The sequence below is a fragment of the Thamnophis sirtalis genome, unplaced genomic scaffold, assembly GCF_051295495.1.
Source record: "Thamnophis sirtalis isolate CommonGarterSnake01/CBP01778 unplaced genomic scaffold, rThaSir2_p1.2 scaffold_4, whole genome shotgun sequence".
NCBI classification, from domain to species: domain Eukaryota; kingdom Metazoa; phylum Chordata; class Lepidosauria; order Squamata; family Natricidae; genus Thamnophis; species Thamnophis sirtalis.
The window spans coordinates 56,791,598-56,810,840 of record NW_028261384.1 but is presented as its reverse complement, the minus strand read 5'-3'; the positions used below and the strand labels follow the sequence as shown (position 1 = coordinate 56,810,840).

General features: G+C 41.3%; 3 protein-coding genes and 1 non-coding gene across 6 annotated transcripts in view; 2 read left to right on the top strand and 2 right to left on the bottom strand.

Moving 5' to 3' along the window:
* The window catches only part of SACM1L (SAC1 like phosphatidylinositide phosphatase), a 45,128-nt gene extending 42,213 nt beyond the window's left edge, over positions 1–2,915 (bottom strand). Inside the window, exon 1 of the mRNA XM_087712969.1 lies at positions 2,671–2,915. Within this exon, the coding sequence (XP_087569095.1) occupies positions 2,671–2,726 (56 nt within the window). The 5' untranslated portion in view covers positions 2,727–2,915. The remainder of the gene's footprint in view (positions 1–2,670) is intronic.
* Positions 2,916–3,358: 443 nt separating this feature from the next.
* TRNAR-ACG (transfer RNA arginine (anticodon ACG)) lies at positions 3,359–3,431 on the top strand. Its single transcript has one exon. It is a non-coding gene; the product is annotated as a tRNA-Arg (tRNA).
* A 3,803-nt stretch (positions 3,432–7,234) lies between these two features.
* Positions 7,235–11,615, top strand: SNRPD1 (small nuclear ribonucleoprotein D1 polypeptide). Its single transcript, XM_014071058.2, has 4 exons — positions 7,235–7,552; positions 8,509–8,585; positions 10,292–10,483; positions 11,450–11,615. The coding sequence occupies exons 1-4, from the start codon at positions 7,539–7,541 to the stop codon at positions 11,524–11,526; spliced, it is 360 nt and encodes a 119-aa protein (XP_013926533.1). The 5' UTR covers positions 7,235–7,538; the 3' UTR covers positions 11,527–11,615.
* A 402-nt stretch (positions 11,616–12,017) lies between these two features.
* SLC6A20 (solute carrier family 6 member 20) overlaps positions 12,018–19,243 on the bottom strand; it is a 63,603-nt gene continuing 56,377 nt past the window's right edge. For all 3 annotated transcript variants that reach the window (XM_087712967.1, XM_087712968.1, XM_087712966.1), the window contains 3 exons: positions 13,614–13,773; positions 13,246–13,411; positions 12,018–12,801 (listed from right to left, as the gene is read on the bottom strand). In XM_087712967.1, the coding sequence (XP_087569093.1) occupies positions 12,670–12,801; positions 13,246–13,411; positions 13,614–13,773 (458 nt within the window). In that variant the 3' untranslated portion in view covers positions 12,018–12,669. The remainder of the gene's footprint in view (positions 12,802–13,245; positions 13,412–13,613; positions 13,774–19,243) is intronic.

Genomic DNA, 19,243 nt, shown 5'->3' with positions numbered 1-19,243 from the left:
GTCATAGAGATTTCAATATTAAACCTGGATCCCTAAGAGACCAAAATCTGTAATGATGATAATCCTGGGTGGATTACATTATTAGTAGTAGTGTGACAGATCGAGAAACTAACCCTCTTAATTTCAATCAAACTTCATACACATAGTCACTGTTAAAGCCATTATGACAACTGCCTACATATTACCTACTCCTCAATTTACAATAAAAAAATCTTCATTAACTTGTTTCAGAGCACTCATATAGAAAGCTTATACCTGAAGAGGAAGGCAGCCTTCATGTGTTCAGCTTTCATTCTTAAGAAACCTACCATAGTTAGTGAAGAATATTGCTTAAAGTTTTCTGCAGTGTTATGTTGAAACACTGTAGCAGCTTGTCCCAATTTCAGTTTTATCAAAGAAGAAAAGAATAATAAACATTAAGCAATTGAATTAGGCTAAAATATATTTGCATATTTTTCCATTTGATGAGATTACTGGAATGTATGTATCAAGCATTAAATTCCATCAAAAATATTAAGAATTTAATTGTACACTTCAGAAAGAACAGCCCATATAAAATGTGTTTCCTATCACTATATCATAACACAAAGTAAGGGTTGATAAGCCAAGATACAATTTGACTGATCAACAACTTTATTAGATAACTTATTAATAAATGAATATATAAATAAAAGCAATGGTCTTTAAAATACTAATTCAACATTTCTTTGTGATTTTTTTTGGAAGTTCTACCACACTGAATTCCTAAACAGCATTACCATGTAAGTATGCTTAAAATCAGTAAAATAAAGAGTAATGGAGAATCTTTGGAAAGCCCAGGACACTGTCCCTTCACTGTTGCTCCATGAAATGTAGAAATCTAGGCCAGTGTACATTATGGAATAATGGGATTATAACACTTGCATAGTAGTTATGGTAGGGAGTGAGGTTGTATATTGCATTCTATGGAATACTGTAGTCTCCAGATACAATTTATCTAGATAGTGAAAGTTAGTTCAGTAATAAAAGTGTGTGTGTGTGTGTGTGTGTGAGTGTGTGTATGTATATATGTGCATATATTTATATATATACACAAACAAACAAAATATGATTTTAATTTTATTACTGAGCTAACTTTCACTATCTAGATAAATTGTTCCTGGAGACTACAGCTTGAAATAGATCTATACTTGTCTCCCTTTATTTATTTATTTATCGGCACAAATGCAACACAAATGTAACAAAGGCAACAGTAAAAATAATGACTTTGTGTCATGAGGGTCTCTTGTGACGAGCCGATAGACAGAGAAAGGAAGCAGTCTGCTTCCTCCCATATTTGGGCATACCAGGGGTTGTGACACTAAATACATACATACATACATACATACATACATACATACATACATACATACATACATACATACATATAAAACTCCCTGTCAGTAATAAGATTAAAATCCGTGTGTGTATATATGTGTGTGTGTGTATATAAATGTTTGTGTGAGTGTGTGTGTGTGTATGCACACACAAACCGATTTTAATCTTATTACTGAGGTAACTTTCATTATCTAGATAAATTGTTTCTGGAGACTATAGTATTGCATAGAATACAATATACTGCCTCACTCCCTACCATAACTACTATGCAAGCATTATAACCCCATAATTCCATAATGTACGCATTAGGAAGAGGTTGGCCCAGGTTTCTACATTTCAAGGAGCAACAATGAAGGGACAATGGCCTGCCTGGGCTTTCCAAAGATTCTCTTTCACCAATACTTAGTATTAGGCAGACTATTGCAGCAGTTATGTAAAGGTAAAAATGTCTTTACATCAAATAAAACCATGGATTTATTGTGCTCTCATAATTCAACTTAGCATTATGATGTTGCAAGGAGCTTCTTCTAACAACATAAGCCTTTACCTACAACAGCTCATTGCACAATAGAAGAGTCCTCTTCATTCTTGGTCAACTTAATGACCTTCATATCAGTTGAACTACAGATTTCATCTTATCCAGTTAAAGTAATCCATGCTGCAAAAATGTTTGCAGGTTAGATCACTTGAATGGTTTGTGACAGGGCCAGTAACAAAAAAATATTATTCGGTCTGGGAAAGGGGAGACAGGCTCTTACTTTTTTACCAGGACAAAGCTATGAAAAAAGCAAAGATGATTTTAGCAAGGAAAGGGAGACTTCAGTATCACTGAAGAGTAAACTCCACAAAGAAATATTTTCAGACCCTGTAAGCGAGTCGGCTGTGCTGGAGCTGATTTGACCACGTAAGTGACTTCAACTTCGACTGAGAGGTTAGAGAAGAAAAGCCACGGAAGAAGCAAAAAACAGGGGTGGAATAAGTGACCCAGAAAGCTTCGGTGGTTGGGTTTATCGACCATAATACATGAAAAAAAGGAATCGAAAAGAGGATTTCTTGGAGCGAGGAAAACTAGTAGAGGCCAAGAGTGGTGGGGGGATAGCCTTTCCCCAGCTGGTGCACGACATATGTGTTGAACGAACAATTCCCACGGCAAGCGCTTATTACAAGTGGGGGAGACTCGACCCAGGACGTAGTCTGACAAAACAGAAGGGGAGGAGGCGCCAGAGGCACCCTCATACGAGGGCTTATTTCACCCTCTAGAGGGGCACGAAATTAGAAGTGGTATTTCCCGCCGACCATTGGCCGCTCACTCACAGCTTCAGCTCCTCGTAGGCAGCAGCTGCTGCCGCGGCTACCACCTTGGTTCCCATTTGCTCCTTCGTCCGCCGCGGAGTTCCGTTCGGGCTCTGCCTGCTTTTTATTTAGAATTCCTTCCTTGCTTCCCGGTCACTTGGCAGCCGCGCCTAGGCCTTCAAGACGGCACACCACTTAGGACAAACTTAATGAGAAAGCATTCCACGGCTTCTCCTAAAAGCGAAGCAATGACTAGAAAAGCTGGGATTGGTGGAATCTGTCGTTCTAATCACGCCAACCTATACTAGATGAGTGGGCGGGAACCACAATTGTGACGCTAGCTCCAGCTCTAGGCAACGAATGGAAAGCGACGTGGTATTGACTATCATCAATTGTAATTTCGATTTATGGAAGTGCAGCGTTTCCTAACTAAGGTCTAAAACAATGTTTTTCAACCTTTCCAGCTTGAAGATGTGCGGACATCAACTACCAGAATTCCCCAGTAACATGTTGCCTGGAGAAGTCTGTAAGTTTAAGTTTACACATCTTCAAACTGCCAGGTTTGAAAAATACTGGTCTAAAATGAAAGACTGTTGAAAGGTTTTGATTAGTTTAACGTACGGCACTACCCGCAAAAAGCCTGTGTATGGAATTTACAATGTGGCGGAATTTAGAATACAGGCAAAAAAGTTCCAAGTTTTGCCAGCGTGGGCCAGTGGCGCAATGGATAACGCGTCTGACTACGGATCAGAAGATTCTAGGTTCGACTCCTGGCTGGCTCGATGCTAAAAATTTTCTTCTTAAATCTTTTAATTTATTGTTATATGAAGCTTCATATATTATTTAGTAATGCAACTTATAACTCCTAGACTAACGGCAACTTAGCTATTTCTTCTGCCCCAATATTGTTTGTACACCATGCCTGGCAGGGATATCAGTATTTAGTATAGCTTTAATACTAAAAATTGTGCTGTGCTAAACTAGACGTTGTGGGGCCTCAGATGTTTCACAGCTGCAGTGTGTACCCAAGACAAGGCACAAAAGAGCGGGGGGGGGGAGGGGAGACCATCCAGCTACAACTGATACAAAATGTAACAACACAAGGAGTAATGGGTGCCTCCCAGTATGCTTATCTATCACCATTGCTGTAATGATTACAATTTGGATTTTAAGTCTCTCTCCCCCCCCCTCTCTATAGATAGATAGATAGATAGATAGATAGATAGATAGATAGATAGATAGATAGATAGATAGATAGATAGATAGATAGATAGATAGATAGATAGATAGATAGATAGATGATAGATATTTAGTGTCACAACCCCTGGTAAGCCCCAATTATGGGAGGAAGCACAAATAAAACACACACACACACACACACACACATATATATATAGTTAGTATTGTAAGTCTTGGATTGTAAGTCTATAGTATATAATGCTTGTCATTATAGGTAATGATCAGCATTATATATATTTTATATACATATAGAACATGTGCCATTCATGAGGGGCCACCTACAATTTCTGCCCACAGAGTAGGTATATTCCATATCTCTTCTATTAAATATACAATCGCTTTAGAGATTATAGCAGCTTCATTCATAGTATATGTCTGGTTTGATGATCCCACAATTTGCAATGGCATTTTTTCTTCTTCCTGACTCAAAAGCATTTATTGAAACATCCAATTTGGTATAATACCAATAGAAGAGAATATTTGTAGCTCAGGATTGAATTGTGGGGGTCCTTTGTGATCTCTGAACATGGTGCGTTTTTTGCAGACAATTAATTACTTAACTAGGTAACATCCAGTGGTGGGTTTCCGTTTTTTTTTACTACCGGTTCGCTTGTGCACATGATGCTTCTGCGTCCGGGCAGGTGGGCAGAGCCTCCTGCTGCCGCAACTACCGTTTCAGCTGATCCAGACCGAACTGGGAGCAACCCACTTCTTGTAATATCATAAGTTTAATAATAGCACATTTTATGTCTGTAATGTGTGTTTAGAGTTGACAATGCATAAATGTATTAAGCTGTAAAGTGTAAGCTTTCTTGGACTGCAATTTTTCTCATTAGTTCTACTGCTAAATTGCTTATGAAATGAAAGACAAGTGAGCAGCAAATATCAAATGCATTTATTCCAAAAACAAGAATATGGCAGGAGGCATGATCCACAATGTACTCAAAGCCACAAGAAAAACTAAATGTTTAGTTTAATTTAAAATTGAATTCAATTTACTTAGATTTTTAAGTGAATATTTTGATTATGTGCATCAAGTCACTATTGACACTTAATGATTACATAAATTTTCTCATTGTAATGATTTTAAATTTTCTATGCATGTAGTTTTTTTAAAAATAAAATAGTAGTTCACTATTGCCTTCTGCCAGACATTTACTTTAGCTGAGATAACTTTTGCATATGGCTGGTCACTGGAGAAAACATTTTTGACATCCACTCCCAACATTCTTTGCTTATTCCACCCCAAAACACATTCCACTCTCACAGCCACAATAAGGTAACATAAGTATTACTTCCCATTTTGTCTCATTTAAAATTACAGTGGGGTGCAACATTTTTTAAGGGTTGCTTCAACACTTTTGGAAGCTAAATGCAAATATGGGAAGAACCTTTAAATAACTGTCTCTATTAAAGCTGGAGAAAGGGCAGAATTAATTATAGGAACAGGAACTAGTTTTGCTGCTTGAATACTATTTTGCATGTGTACTTGTACAAAATGAAAGTATATGTCAATCAATCTAACTGGCTTGCATGTTTATGACTTACAATGTTAGATTTTATTATCAGATATTTAAACTATGCCATTGTGCAACTGTGATTTACAAGGGAAAAAAATCATACAATAAATAATTGTAAATGATATTTTTATTCTTTTATTCCTATCCTGAACACAGAGATTCTTAAAAAGTTTTCATTGTCAAAATAAAAAAGAAATTGTCATTTATACTTTAATACTTGTGTGATATTCCAGCTAGGAGTCCTCACCTTTCTTCACTACTGAATACATTTGGTATCTTAAGAATATGGTGTGGCACTTTTGCAAACTCCTGAGGAATTTCCACTGAGCAAAATGGTCGTAATCAGTTGTAATGAATATCCCCACTAGTAAATTCTTCCATCGGATATTTCTTTATCCATGCTTACCTTTCTCTGGACAGTTAGGCAAACATCCAAGTAAAAGATCTGGTTGTATTTAGCAAACATTTATTTTGAAGATTTATATGTAGACCATTTATGGTCAATAATTCTTGAAAATAAACTTTGGCTTGTAACACAGTTTCCGAACCTTTCCAGCTTTGCAGATCGACAGAGGGGGATGAAGGAATGGTTACATGTGGTGGCAGGCATGCACACCTGTACTCTCGCAAATGTGCTCACCTGCTGCTTGTGCAAGTGGGGATGTATGTGTTCCCTGTCACTTCCATGGCCTGGTTCTATATGGTCAAAGGCTTGGTAGTGGACTGCAGTTGGGGGCCCCTGTGGTAACATTTGTTTTCCTTTTTTAAAGCTTTTTTTTTAATTGTAGAACATCAGGTAGAACAAAAGGCCTGATAATTGCCAAGGGAGTAAGTGTGGCCAGCTGGCTTATTTGCTTTATTAGAAATCATCAATAACTGTCTCTATTAAAGCTGGAGAAAGGGCAGAATTAATTATAGGAACAGGAACTAGTTTTGCTGCTTGAATACTATTTTGCATGTGTACTTGTACAAAATGAAAGTATATGTCAATCAATCTAACTGGCTTGCATGTTTATGACTTACAATGTTAGATTTTATTATCAGATATTTAAACTATGCCATTGTGCAACTGTGATTTACAAGGGAAAAAAATCATACAATAAATAATTGTAAATGATATTTTTATTCTTTTATTCCTATCGTGAACACACAGATTCTTAAAATCTGAGCGTGTAAATAATTCTAAACTCTACAAGTCTCTTCAAAATTTCACTTTTTAGCAAACAAATATTTAGTACAAATGTAGAATCAGTGATTTTTCTTCCCTATTTGTAGGCATGAACATATAGGGAGAGAGAAAACAGTTTTTATTCATCTGGAATAATTTCATATATCGAACACATGGCTAGAGAATTTTATGCCCTTGAGTTCCTGATAAAGTAGAACGCTCAGCGCCTCTTACATCCAATTGGAGGTATCTGGAATTTGTACCTTAGTTCTCTGGCATGTGCTTGTTTCTCCACCCATTAATATAATAGAGAAGTCTTTGTCGCACCCTCTTCTAAAAGACCACAGAAAACCTGGGAAATAGAGAATACGCCCATTAAAGAGCAATTTAAAGATGAGCTTTACGCTCTACTTTTTTCTTTCCTACGTTCTTGACTCACAGCTCTGTCCCGCCTATTTTTTGCACAAAGCTTCCCGCGATTTAAAGATGAGCTCTACTCTCTGCTTTTTTCTTTCCTACGTTCTTGACTCACAGCTCTGTCCCGCCTATTTTTTGCACAAAGCTTCCCGCGATTTAAAGATGAACTCTACTCTCTACTTTTTTCTTTCCTACGTTCTTGACTCACAACTCTGTCCCGCCTATTTTTTTGCACAAAGCTTCCCTTCCTTATTACATTGAAGCAATGAAGTTACATATGATGATCTTGCAGGGGAGGCGCTTCTTTTAAAATGGCCCTCTAATTAAATCCGGAACAGAAAACGGAGGGCGGTGCTTCCGGCCATTGATTAAGCACTCGCTCAGAAGCGCGCCAGTTGCGTCCCTTCGTGAGTAACGGAAGCGGCCTAGTTTGAGGTGGCTGCGCCTAGCTCAATTTTTTTCATTATTCCTTTTGGCTTCTCACCCTCTGGGAAGCCTCTGTATCTGCTTTAGCCGCTTCGAACTGCCCCTGTTGCCTTTCCGCCATGAAACTCGTGCGGTAAGTGTCAGCTCTTCGGAAAAGGCGGGAATAATTTGGAAATACGTTGGGCCAAGGGGCCTTAGCTTCTTTTCATGGCCGCCTCACTTTCCCTATCCCCTCTCTAGACTTTGGTTCCTTCCGACATGCTGAAGACCTTTTGTTGTCCAGTTTTGAGGCACAATTTTAAAATGAGAATCAGTATTACCCTTAAATATCTTCGGAGCCAATAATTTGCTTTCAATAGGTGGCCATTCACAAAAGGCGGCGAAGCTATTTCTGGTACAGAGTAGACAACGAAATCCTATCAGACATAGGTTAAAATACGGTTAAAATATAGATGCTCAAATAGCAATATTTTGCAGATCTGTTTTTAGACAACCTTATTCAATGTGAGTGATTATTATCTGCTCATTTGTATATACCACCATATGCTAAGCCTCAGTCTGCTAACTGTAAAGCTGCACCTATTGATATTATTGGGCAAGTACAATCAAGAGGTTGAAACAGATTATAAACAAACTATGTATGTAGAGGCTGTATCATGAATGCCCATTACCTACCTAATTAGACAGTCAGGCAAGCAATTAAGATGTGCGTTGGGGACATGAGTATTATAATTTGAAATAGCCAAATCATCATCATCAAGAGTTGATCTGACTTTACTTAGTGGCGGATTAAAGCAGCATTTATACAGACCTTAGTATTATATCTTCAAGAGCTTAAATCTTGTATACAATTCCTTATCTTTTTGGGTTGACTACTTGGATGATAGAAGATTCCCAACTGTTACTACAAATAATTACCTGTCTTTGCTTAATAACATTCATCAGCCAATAGAATGACTTTAATGTCAAAGGGTTGTTGATATTTGCTTTGTAGAGACATTTGCTTTTTGCACGAATTTCAGCTTTTATTGTAATTACATAAATAAATTAATTTACATATAAAGTAACATGTTTGTTCCAATTATGCAGATTTCTTATGAAACTTAGTCATGAAACTGTCACCATTGAACTGAAAAATGGGACTCAGGTACATGGAACCATTACAGGTATGCGGTTCTGGATGAAAAAATTATCAAAAATTGTAATTAAATAAAATTCTGAATATTTGGCAGAATTCATAGGTATCTCACTTAAATCAGGAGTGTGTGTATGTGGCTTCCATTTTATTGATGCAAGTATATTTATGTTTTGAAATTGAACTACAGCACTATCTATCTGCACTGAGAAATATCTAGCATTATTAGAATTGCATTCCTGGATTAGACTGATAAATCCGCTTACTCAAGGTCACTATATGGATTTTTCTATAACTTCTAAAACTACCAGTATTTTCAGCTATTCTTGGAGCATTGCACTTTCGATATTTTGTGTTTAGTAGAAATCAAGGACAACATTTTCACAAAAGTTTTCATTGTCAAAATAAAAAAGAAATTGTCATTTATACTTTAATACTTGTGTGATATTCCAGCTAGGAGTCCTCACCTTTCTTCACTACTGAATACATTTGGTATCTTAAGAATATGGTGTGGCACTTTTGCAAACTCCTGGGGAATTTCCACTGAGCAAAATGGTCGTAATCAGTTGTAATGAATATCCCCACTAGTAAATTCTTCCATCGGATATTTCTTTATCCATGCTTACCTTTCTCTGGACAGTTAGGCAAACATCCAAGTAAAAGATCTGGTTGTATTTAGCAAACATTTATTTTGAAGATTTATATGTAGACCATTTATGGTCAATAATTCTTGAAAATAAACTTTAGCTTGTAACACAGTTTCCGAACCTTTTCGGCTTTGCAGATCGACAGAGGAGGATGAAGGAATGGTTACATGTGGTGGCAGGCATGCACACCTGTACTCTCGCAAATGTGCTCACCTGCTGCTTGTGCAAGTGGGGATGTATGTGTTCCCTGTCACTTCCATGGCCTGGTCCGATATGGTCCAAGGCTTGGTAGTGGACTGCAATTGCCCCCCCCCCCCCCCCCCAATATGCTGTGGTAGCATATTTGTTTTCCTTTTTTAAAGCTTTTTTTTAATTGTAGAACATCAGGTAGAACAAAAGGCCTGATAGTTGCCAAGGGAGGAAGTGTGGCCAGCTGGCTTATTTGCTTTATTAGAAATCATAGTTCTAGCTAGAACAATATTGTGATGGGGACAGTGGGTATATGGGTGCCTGCTGGGAGCAGCAGTTACCATTCCAATATGATGCTCTGGAGGGCCCGCCCGCCCGCTCTCCTTACTGCTATTTGAGCTGATTGGGGCTTATGCGTAAGGTGCATGCGTGACATTCCACCGAGCAGCTGGAGTGGCGTGGGTGGTATGTATGTGCGGGCTGAACACGTTCATGTGGTGGATGCTGAGCCCTGTTGCAGCGTACCACTTGCAGCGGGATCCGGAACCCACCACTGGATGTGGGGCGGAGTTTTGAATGAGTGGAGAAGAGGTCAAGCACATGAGTAGTGAATGGAGGAAAGAATTTCTGTAAGTAGGAAATATGATTGAGTATATTAAGAAAACATTTTTTCAAGCAGTGCAGACAAACATTTCTAAGAAAATGCAGGTTTTAAAAAAATGTGTTAATTTTATTTATGATCCTCATGTTTTTCAGCTCTCTACAGTGATAATCAAATGTATAAACGCATTCTCACATATTACAATAGTAATTTATGCTAGTTGTATGGTCATAGGTAGGCAATTTTGTAATAATATAGCTTCCTATAAGATTAGGAAATGTTCTATGCTTTATTTTTCAGGAGTGGATGTCAGCATGAATACCCATCTTAAAGCTGTAAAGATGACTTTGAAGAATAGAGAACCTGTCCAGTTGGAGACATTGAGCATTCGAGGCAATAATATCAGATATTTTATTCTGCCAGACAGTTTACCTCTTGATACTTTGCTGGTAGATGTTGAACCAAAAGTCAAATCCAAAAAAAGGGAAGCAGGTTAGTTCTTGATTTCAGACTGTAGCATAAATATCTACTTCATTTAAGAACATTTTAATTAAACATTTATAATGATGCCTAAATTGCAGCGTTAATTCTTACTTATAATGGCTTTAAAAATAAATTTTAACAATGAAAGGGTTATTTTACATTGATTTATACCACTTCAAAAATAAAAGTTGGAGGATTACTTGCTCATATACTGCTATTATTTTTGCATAATCATGTGATTAATAATTTCTTTAGTGAGCTGTCATCACACCCCTTCAAATCAGCTTTGATTCTATAAAACTAAAGTATAGATTGTTTTGTATCTGACTAGATACCATGTAAGGCTAATTTTTGAATAAAGGAATCACATGCTATCTTTCCTCTCATTTCAAAAAAGTTCTTCCAATCTTAAATTCTCTAGCCCTTGTCTTGTAATTAATTAATGGAGCATATAACCGCACACTTGTCACTAGAAGGCAAAATCATGAAATTGCATCTCTTTGGCCATTTCGTGCAGGGGAATTCACTGGCGAAATAATTATGGAAGAGTTAGTGGTAAAAGGAAACCAGGCTGTCAAAGAAAACATGTGGCTGGACACCATTAAAGCTGACATCAGACAGGATAAAAAAACTTAAAGGTTGCAAAATCGGAAGATTGGAGACCTGGCCCATATTTTTAGAATAATATTGCCAAGTTACATATTTTAGAGCATTATTTCTTAGAAGTATATATTTCACAAAACATACCAATTTTCAGTATTTGGAAGCAGAGATAAGTGACTTGATAAGATCATTGTAAGAAAAGAGAATAGTTTAACAAATTTGTAACAAATAGTGATATTTTTTTCACTTTTGAATTACTTTGAATAAGTTTTAAAATTAAAAATATATACAGAATACAAGTGTTATACAGTAAAAACTACTATGGTATGATTGCCTTTAAAAAAAAATAAGATTGTATTGTTTTATGTTCAGTTGCAGGTAGAGGACGTGGAAGAGGAAGAGGGCGTGGAAGAGGGCGTGGAAGAGGAAGAGGGGGTCCAAGACGATAATTTCTTTGTATCTGTTATTTAAAAAAGCCCCAAAGTGGGTTTTTTAACAGGTTTTATATCAGTTTTAATAAACAAATGTGGAAAATGTGTCACTAAGTTCAAGTTCTGCATTCATACATTACATGAAACCCCTGATTACACTTGTATTATCTTTAACTTTGACAGCCAAAACTTAAATAGAAATGTTTAATTCTAACATTAATTAGAATTATTTAATTCTAATTAAATAGAGGGGGGGGGAGATAACAGGTCATGTACAGTGCAATCTCTGCTGACCATAATGGCACTTGTGCCTGAGAGAGTGCTTTGTAGACTGTAATGTGGACATTGCTTGTAAAGTTTTTTCCCAGCACAAAATATTGGAACAAAATAATTTGTAAGCAAGGCTGATCATATTTTGAAATTTTTTTGAAGAGTGGAATAGGGAAACAAAAACATTTGACTGTAGTCCCTTTGTCCTAAAAGCAATAAAAATGTAAAACACAGGCAAGTAGTTTCAATTTTGCTCACATAATTTTTTGACTTAAGTTTCTATGATTTGATAAAAAATATTTAAACATACCACATTCTGTATGCAACTAAAATATGTATGTCTTTAGTTTCTTAGTTCATAATTCCAATGTAGCCCTTAAAATTTCCCAGCCCTGTTACCCATTATTTTTATAGTTTTTTTGGGAAGTACGGACATTCATTAGATAGCAATCTAATGAATGTCCATAATTCCCAAAAGAACTATAAGCTCTGGTAGGTAGTAAAGAATCTGACAATGCTTTGCTCATAAAGATAACAACCATGAAAATGAGTTGCATAAATTATGAATCCATATAGAAAAATCAGTTGCACACATTGCAGCTAGTTTGTACCACACAACATTTTGGATGTTTTACAACCATATTCACATATGCCAGAATTCCTTTGCATAATTGCACCGAATCAATTTTTCAAGTAATCTTGCCTTTATCTGTCAAAATCAATCTCAAGTTACCTTCTGCTGCAAAGCGGTTTTTTTAAATGGAGAATGGCTAAGACTATTTTGGTGGGGATATTTGTATACCCAGGGTTTGCTTTGTTGCTTGCTGTGACCTATAATCGGTATAATCTTCAAGCTGGAATGTGAAAGCTGCATCAGTTGCTAAAGTCCAATTACTGGCGAATTCTTCTGAGCTTTATAAAAGTTACTAATGCTCCTAATGGTATGCATGATGATGTTGATGCCACAAGCAGACCAATAACTGCTAGGCCACCTCTTGGATAATCTTTGGTAACCAGTTGCCCCTACAGGAGACATAATCGAAGTATGAAATGGCCAAGGAAAAATATGTTGCTGTTTTAATCTTGGGGTTCATGGTAAAAAATATTACTAAATGATCACATTTTTTCAATTTGCATTCTTTTCACAGTGATAATTTTTCATGCTTTAACTTTTGGTAACTAATTATAATTATAGAATTATTTCAGATTTAGGAGGCAGACTTTTTTCATCATTTTTCCAACTTTGGTCAGTTTTATTGGACTGCAATTCCTGGAACTCAAGGAGTTCCCAGCCAATATATATTTTTTTCTATACTGGCCAAGTTTGAAAATTGCATTCTATGTTGGAAAACTGCCACATTAGAAAAGGATATGTGTTTTATGAATTATTTTTCATATTTCTAGACTGCCCATTTTGCCCAGCTCCTACGTTTAAGCTGCCAACAGAAAAAACATTCAGTGAAATACCTCTGTTGCATCCCAGGCTTGATATTGGGATATCCCTGTCCTGATGTAGTCCGTGATGTAAAACACAAACAGGCTTATGATTAATATTGGACTGATAAAAGCCCATAAAACTTTCCAATACCAACTTGGCTCATGTCCAATCATCACGCAAAGGTCTTTACTAAATCTGTTGAAATAAATACTGTTGGCATCTATCATTCCAATTAAAAAGCAGATGTTATAAAGTATTAGGTTAGAATGCTATCTTAAAATGCTTTAAAAAAAACTTGACATCTTGGAAGAAATTGATATATAAATGCAGAATAATAAATCATGCAATGACAACAAGATTATATGGTAAGAAAGAAGCATCATTATTGACTTCTTACCTTTTTAGCCCATATATGTAACAAACAGCAATAGTTTCCACCAGTACAATAAGTAGCAAGGACAGAGTAGCAGCATAATCATTGAAGATATTAAACCAATAGTTACCAGCCCTTGTAGTAAATATTAGGCCAATGACACAATTGACAATGCACACAGAGCCTATAAAAAGAATAAATGCTTTCAATCTCAATGTTAAAAAAGGATCAGAACAAATGTTATATTCTTTTTACTGACTGAAATAATGGTCATTTGATTTAATTTCAAATCAGACAAGATATACTGCAGTTTTTTTCAACTTAACTGCTGATTGCTATAATTGATATAGTAACACAATTTACAGAGAGAAAACTATCTTACAGCAAAATAATCTATATAGTGTGAATCTTGGCCTTAAATAAATATACAACATAAAAAAGTCTAAATTGCATTGTCCCATAAGATTATAGGTACAATTGGAGTGGGGAGTACCTTTAAGTCAATCTTGACTCCTTGTGACTGCTTAAACAAGTCTGCAATTTTCTTGGCAGGGTTTTGGGAAGTGGTTTGCTATTGTGTTCTTCCTAGGGTTAAGAGAAAGGGACTGGCCCAAGGTCACTCAACTGTCTTTGTCCCTAGGGCAGGCCTAGAATAGATGATATCGCAGTTTCTAGCCCAAGACCTTAATTACTATGCCAAATTGGCTTCTTTCTAGAAAAGGATGTTCACATTTGTAGTCATGGATATTGAGCTGATTAGAAGATGAACTGCCTGCAGTTGGCATTCACATATAACTATAAGAAGGATTATGCATGATTATGATCAGAGCTATACAGATAATCCTCAAGTTACAAAAGTAATAGAGCCTGCTGATTACATTCGTAACCTGAGAATTCATTTGTTAATTGAATGGACAGGTTGTTAAGTGCACATGAGGTATCTGAGGGTGGGGAGGACCATTGGGGGAGGGGTAGTGGGCTAGCACAGTAGGGCCAGTGCCTAATAGACCATTATCAGGAAGGGGGACTAGGCAGGGGGAATGTTGAAGTGTGTCTGGTTGATGGTAAGGGTGAACAATTGCCATGGTACTGTTAACATTCATGTCAGTATGTATGAGAGTTCATAAGTGGCAGAGATGTGGTAACAAAGTCAGCCAATGAAGAGACATGGCAACTGAGTCAGCCAATGAGGGCTGTTTGGAAACTGAAACAGTATTTGCTGGAGACAGCTAGGAGTCTGGGTGTGGCTTAGCTCTGTAGCTCTGAGTCTATGCTGAGCTCAAAACTAGTCTGCTGCTCTAAACCAAAACAGAAACTGTTCTCTGCCTGTGTTTTGCTTGTATTTGCTACCATGTTGAAAACATTCTATAATATAATGTGTTATATAAAAAGAGAAGTTAATGAATCCTGCTGAATACAAATGTGAACATCCTTGTTTCCGAAGAGAAGGCGTGGGAGGAGTAACCAATGGGTATTAACCAAGCCTTCTTGCCTATTGGAGACTGAGGCAATCTTTTGGAGCCACACCTACTGACCTCCTCCAACTCCCCCAGATTAACCTCAGTCTACGGCCTGAAAGGAGTGTTACTCTGACTCTCCCTTCTCTTCGAAGACTTAGGAGTTTTTTCTTTCAGGATTCTAGCAGGATTGTTTTTCCAGCAAGGCTTTTTCATTTTATTCTTTCACCTCTCCTCCAACGTGCTCAAAACCGCTGGGAAAAGCCTCGCACTGACCAGCATGTGCATGCACGCGCCCCGAGCATCTGGATAGTCGCAGAAGGGGGGAGGAAGCCTCCGCACTGCAGAAGGGATCGGAGTGGCTGCAGAGCCTCAGGAAGGCAGAAAAGGACCTGCGAGGCCTGGGGATCCCTGGAAGATCGTCCCTACGAGCCCCAGCAGCAAGAGATCAGACTGCAGATCGGCGGTCGCCATCTTGGATCCCATCGCCATCTTAGAGCATGTGTGAGAGCGCGTGATCAACCTCCCTAGGGAGGCTGAAAGCGCTCAAAAGGCACCAGCAAAGCCGGAAGAGGCTTCTCCCAGGCTCTACCCCGCCGGTGATCCGGGGGGTAATCCAAGGCCGTGCCTGCCGGCAGCTGAAGCCACAGACCGCGTGGAAGAAGAAAAGGAGCCGATTCAGCCTCGGGAGGCAGAATCTGCCCTTACAGCCGGCTGCAGAGAGGAGGAGGTTTGGTGAGCTTCAAACTGTGAGTAATGGCGGAGGCGACTAGAAGCAGGGACGCCAGGCCCAGAGCCCCAGGGGGTGTGGACCCGGATGAGGGAACTTCCAGGGCCGTTTCCCCAGTTCCCAGAGGGAGATCCCCAGTGAGGAGGGACAAGGCCAGGGCTCCCAAGAAGGCAGCCCCCAGAAAGGAGGCCAGAACAACCAGGGCTTCGGCCAGGGACTTCAGGGCGACCATCAGCCCTTCCCCCTCCAGATCACGATCTCCCCGCAGGCCTTCTGCTCGGGTTGAGGCCCGCGCAGCATCTTCAGTCTCGCCGAGGGGCTCCCATAGAGGGCACAGCTCCATCTTGCCCCCCCTCTCGCCGGCCCCCCCAGCGGAGTTGAGAGCGGATCCCTTTGGGCGCAGGGCCACCAGCCCAGCCAGGGCAGCAGGGCAAGCAGCCCTTTCGAGGGGGAGGTGGTCGCCCCTTCCGCAGATTCAAGTGATCCGGGCTCGGATCTCCCTATCGGCAGTTGCCTCTCCCTGTTCGCGGATGCCTGGGAACGTATCACCTCGGATGAGTGGGTTCTCCAGACTGTAAGGCTCGGGCTACACCTGGAGTTTCGTGCTCTCCCCCCCCCAGCAGGTTCCGCACCTTCGCTCCCTCCATGGACCCGGCCAAGCGGGCCCTTAAGACCAAGGCCATTAAACATCTACTTGACATCAGGGCCATTGAAAGAGTCCCAGAGGGGGAGGAGGGCTCCGGGTTCTACTCGAACCTCTTCTTAGTCCCTAAGAGCTCAGGGGGTTGGAGGGCCATCCTGGACCTTAAGCTCCTGAATTCCAGGGTGGTATACCGCAAATTTAAAATGGCCTCCCTAAAATCCATTCTGGAGGGCATCTGGCTGGGCGACTTCCTAGCCTCTATCGACCTCACAGAGGCATACTTACACATCAGGATCGCCCCGGAACACCGTAAATTCCTCAGGTTTTCACATGAGGGGCACCATTTCCAATACAGGGCCCTTCCCTTTGTGCTGGCATCAGCCCTCAGGACTTTCACCAAGGTCCTAGCAGCAGCAGCCGGTCACCTACGCTCCCTCCCAGTCCGTTTGTTCTGTTATTTGGATGACATCCTCGTTTTAGCCAGGACTCCCGACTTGGCTGAACAGAACCTGAAGATCACCATTGACACCCTTAGGGCCCTTGGGTTTTCCATCAACTTGGAGAAGAGCCACCTGGTTCCATCCACCAGGCTTTTTCACTTAAATCCATTATCGATTCTGAGACTGGGGAGGTGTTTCTGTCCCAAGATTGCAAGGACAGTATCGTTACGATGATCCTTGAGGTTCGCAAGTTACACTCTGTTCCTGTAGTTCTTCTTTCCAGGCTCCTGGGGAAATTCATCTCGTGCATAGGAATCGTGCCGTGGGCTCGACTACACGCCAGGGAGCTCCAGTGGTTCCTACTACCTCACCAGAGAGCCGGGACGAGCGATGCTACCTTCAGGATCAGAATGTCACCCCAGGTATGGCTATCTCTCCGCTGGTGGCTGTCCCCAGCCCTGAACAGGGGATGCCTCTTCAGAGAACCGACGAGGAGGACCCTCACCACAGACACAAGTCTCTTCGGCTGGGGGGCCCACCTGGAGAATCAGATCGCCCAGGGCCGCTGGACCTCGACAGATCTTCGAAACAACATCAATTTGTTGGAGCTCAGAGCCATCCATCTGGCCCTTCGCCACTTCAAGGGATCGGTAGCTGGACATCCTGACCGACCAACAACGTAGCAGCCAAGGCTCACGTGAACAGACAGGGCGGCACCCACTCCAAGGCCCTTCGCGAGGAGGCCCTGCAACTGGGAAATTGGGCAGAGAGGCACCTACAGTCTATCAGGGCCGAGCACATCTCCGGAACGGAGAACCATCAGGCAGACTGGCTCAGCAGGGAGACGGTAGACAATGGAGAGTGGCAGCTCCACCCCTCGATCTTCCGTCAGATTTGCGAGAGGTTCGGACATCCAACGGTGGACCTTTTTGCGACCCTGCAGAACACCCAGCTGCCAGAGTTCGTTTCAAGGTTTCCAACCAGGGGAGCCATGGACACGGACGCCCTGCAGTACAGATGGCCACCAGGTCTTCTTTACGCTTCCCCCCCTTCCACTCATTCCCGGGGTCCTGAGGAGGGTGGTAGCGGAGGGAGCAGAGATGATAATGGTGGCTCCCTTCTGGCCTCGCCGCCCCTGGCTAGCAGACCTTGTGGATCTGTCCACAGCTCCCCACTGGAGGATCCCAGCCGGGGTGGTGGCTCTACACTAGGGATCTCTGGAGCATCCGGATCCAGAGTGGCTTCATCTGACCGCCTGGCGATTGAGCGGGAACAATTAAGGGCGGCTCAATTTTCCAAGAACAATCAGAACAATAGAAGCATCCAGGAGACAGTCCACCACACGGATCTACAACGCCTCCTGGGTGGCCTTTGTGGACTGGTGCCGAGCTAAAGGTCTCCGCCCAGCTGCAGCCTCGGTTCCACAGGTCCTGGACTTCCTCCAGGAAGGGCACGAGAAGGGTCTAGCCACTAGTACGCTCAGGCGACAGGTCTCCGCCCTCTCCACAGTCCTAGGGGGGGTGAATGCTCCTCCATTGTCCCAACATCCGGTCCTAAAGCGCTTCCTCAAGGGGGCGGCGAATCTGAAACCCTCAGTGGTCCATCGATTCCCCACCTGGGACCTACCCACGGTCCTTCAGGCCCTCACAGAAGCCCCGTTTGAGCCCCTGAGAGAGGTCTCATTTCAACTACTAACCCTCAAGGTCGTCTTCCTGGTCGCCATCACCTCGGCCAGGAGAGTTTCTGAAATCAACGCCCTCTCCAGCAGGGCGGACCTCTGCACTTTCTTAGATAACCGGGTCATGGACCCCGCTTTCATGCCCAAGGTTAATTCCCCCTTTCACAGGGCCCTTGAGATTATTCTCCCGGACTTCTGTCCTCACCCATCAGGTGACAGGGAGAAATCCTGGCACAAGCTGGATGTCAGGAGGGACTTGTGCATATACCTGAAGCGCACGGCCCTCTTTAGGCGCTCGGAGGCTCTGTTCATGTCTTATCAGCTTTCCTCCTGGGAAGCCAAGGTCTCTCCGGCCACCATCAGCAGATGGATTAGAGCGGCCATCTCACAGGCCTACAGGGCTCAAGGACTTCAGGTCCCTGAGGGCATCACGGCTCATTCCACTAGAAGTGCAGCCACCTCTGCAGCCTGGTCCACCCAGGCCCCCATAGAGGAGATCTGCCGGGCGGCCGCCTGGGCTTCTCCTTCTCCCTTCATTAAACATTACAGACTGGACGCCTACGCCTCTGTGGAGGCTGCCTTCGGCAGGAGGCTTCTGCAGGGGGTTCTGGACTCCCCAGGGGGCTCAGGCCCAGCTAATCCCTCCCAGGACATCTAGCTTTGGTATGTCCCATTGGTTACTCCTCCCACGCCTTCTCTTCGGAAA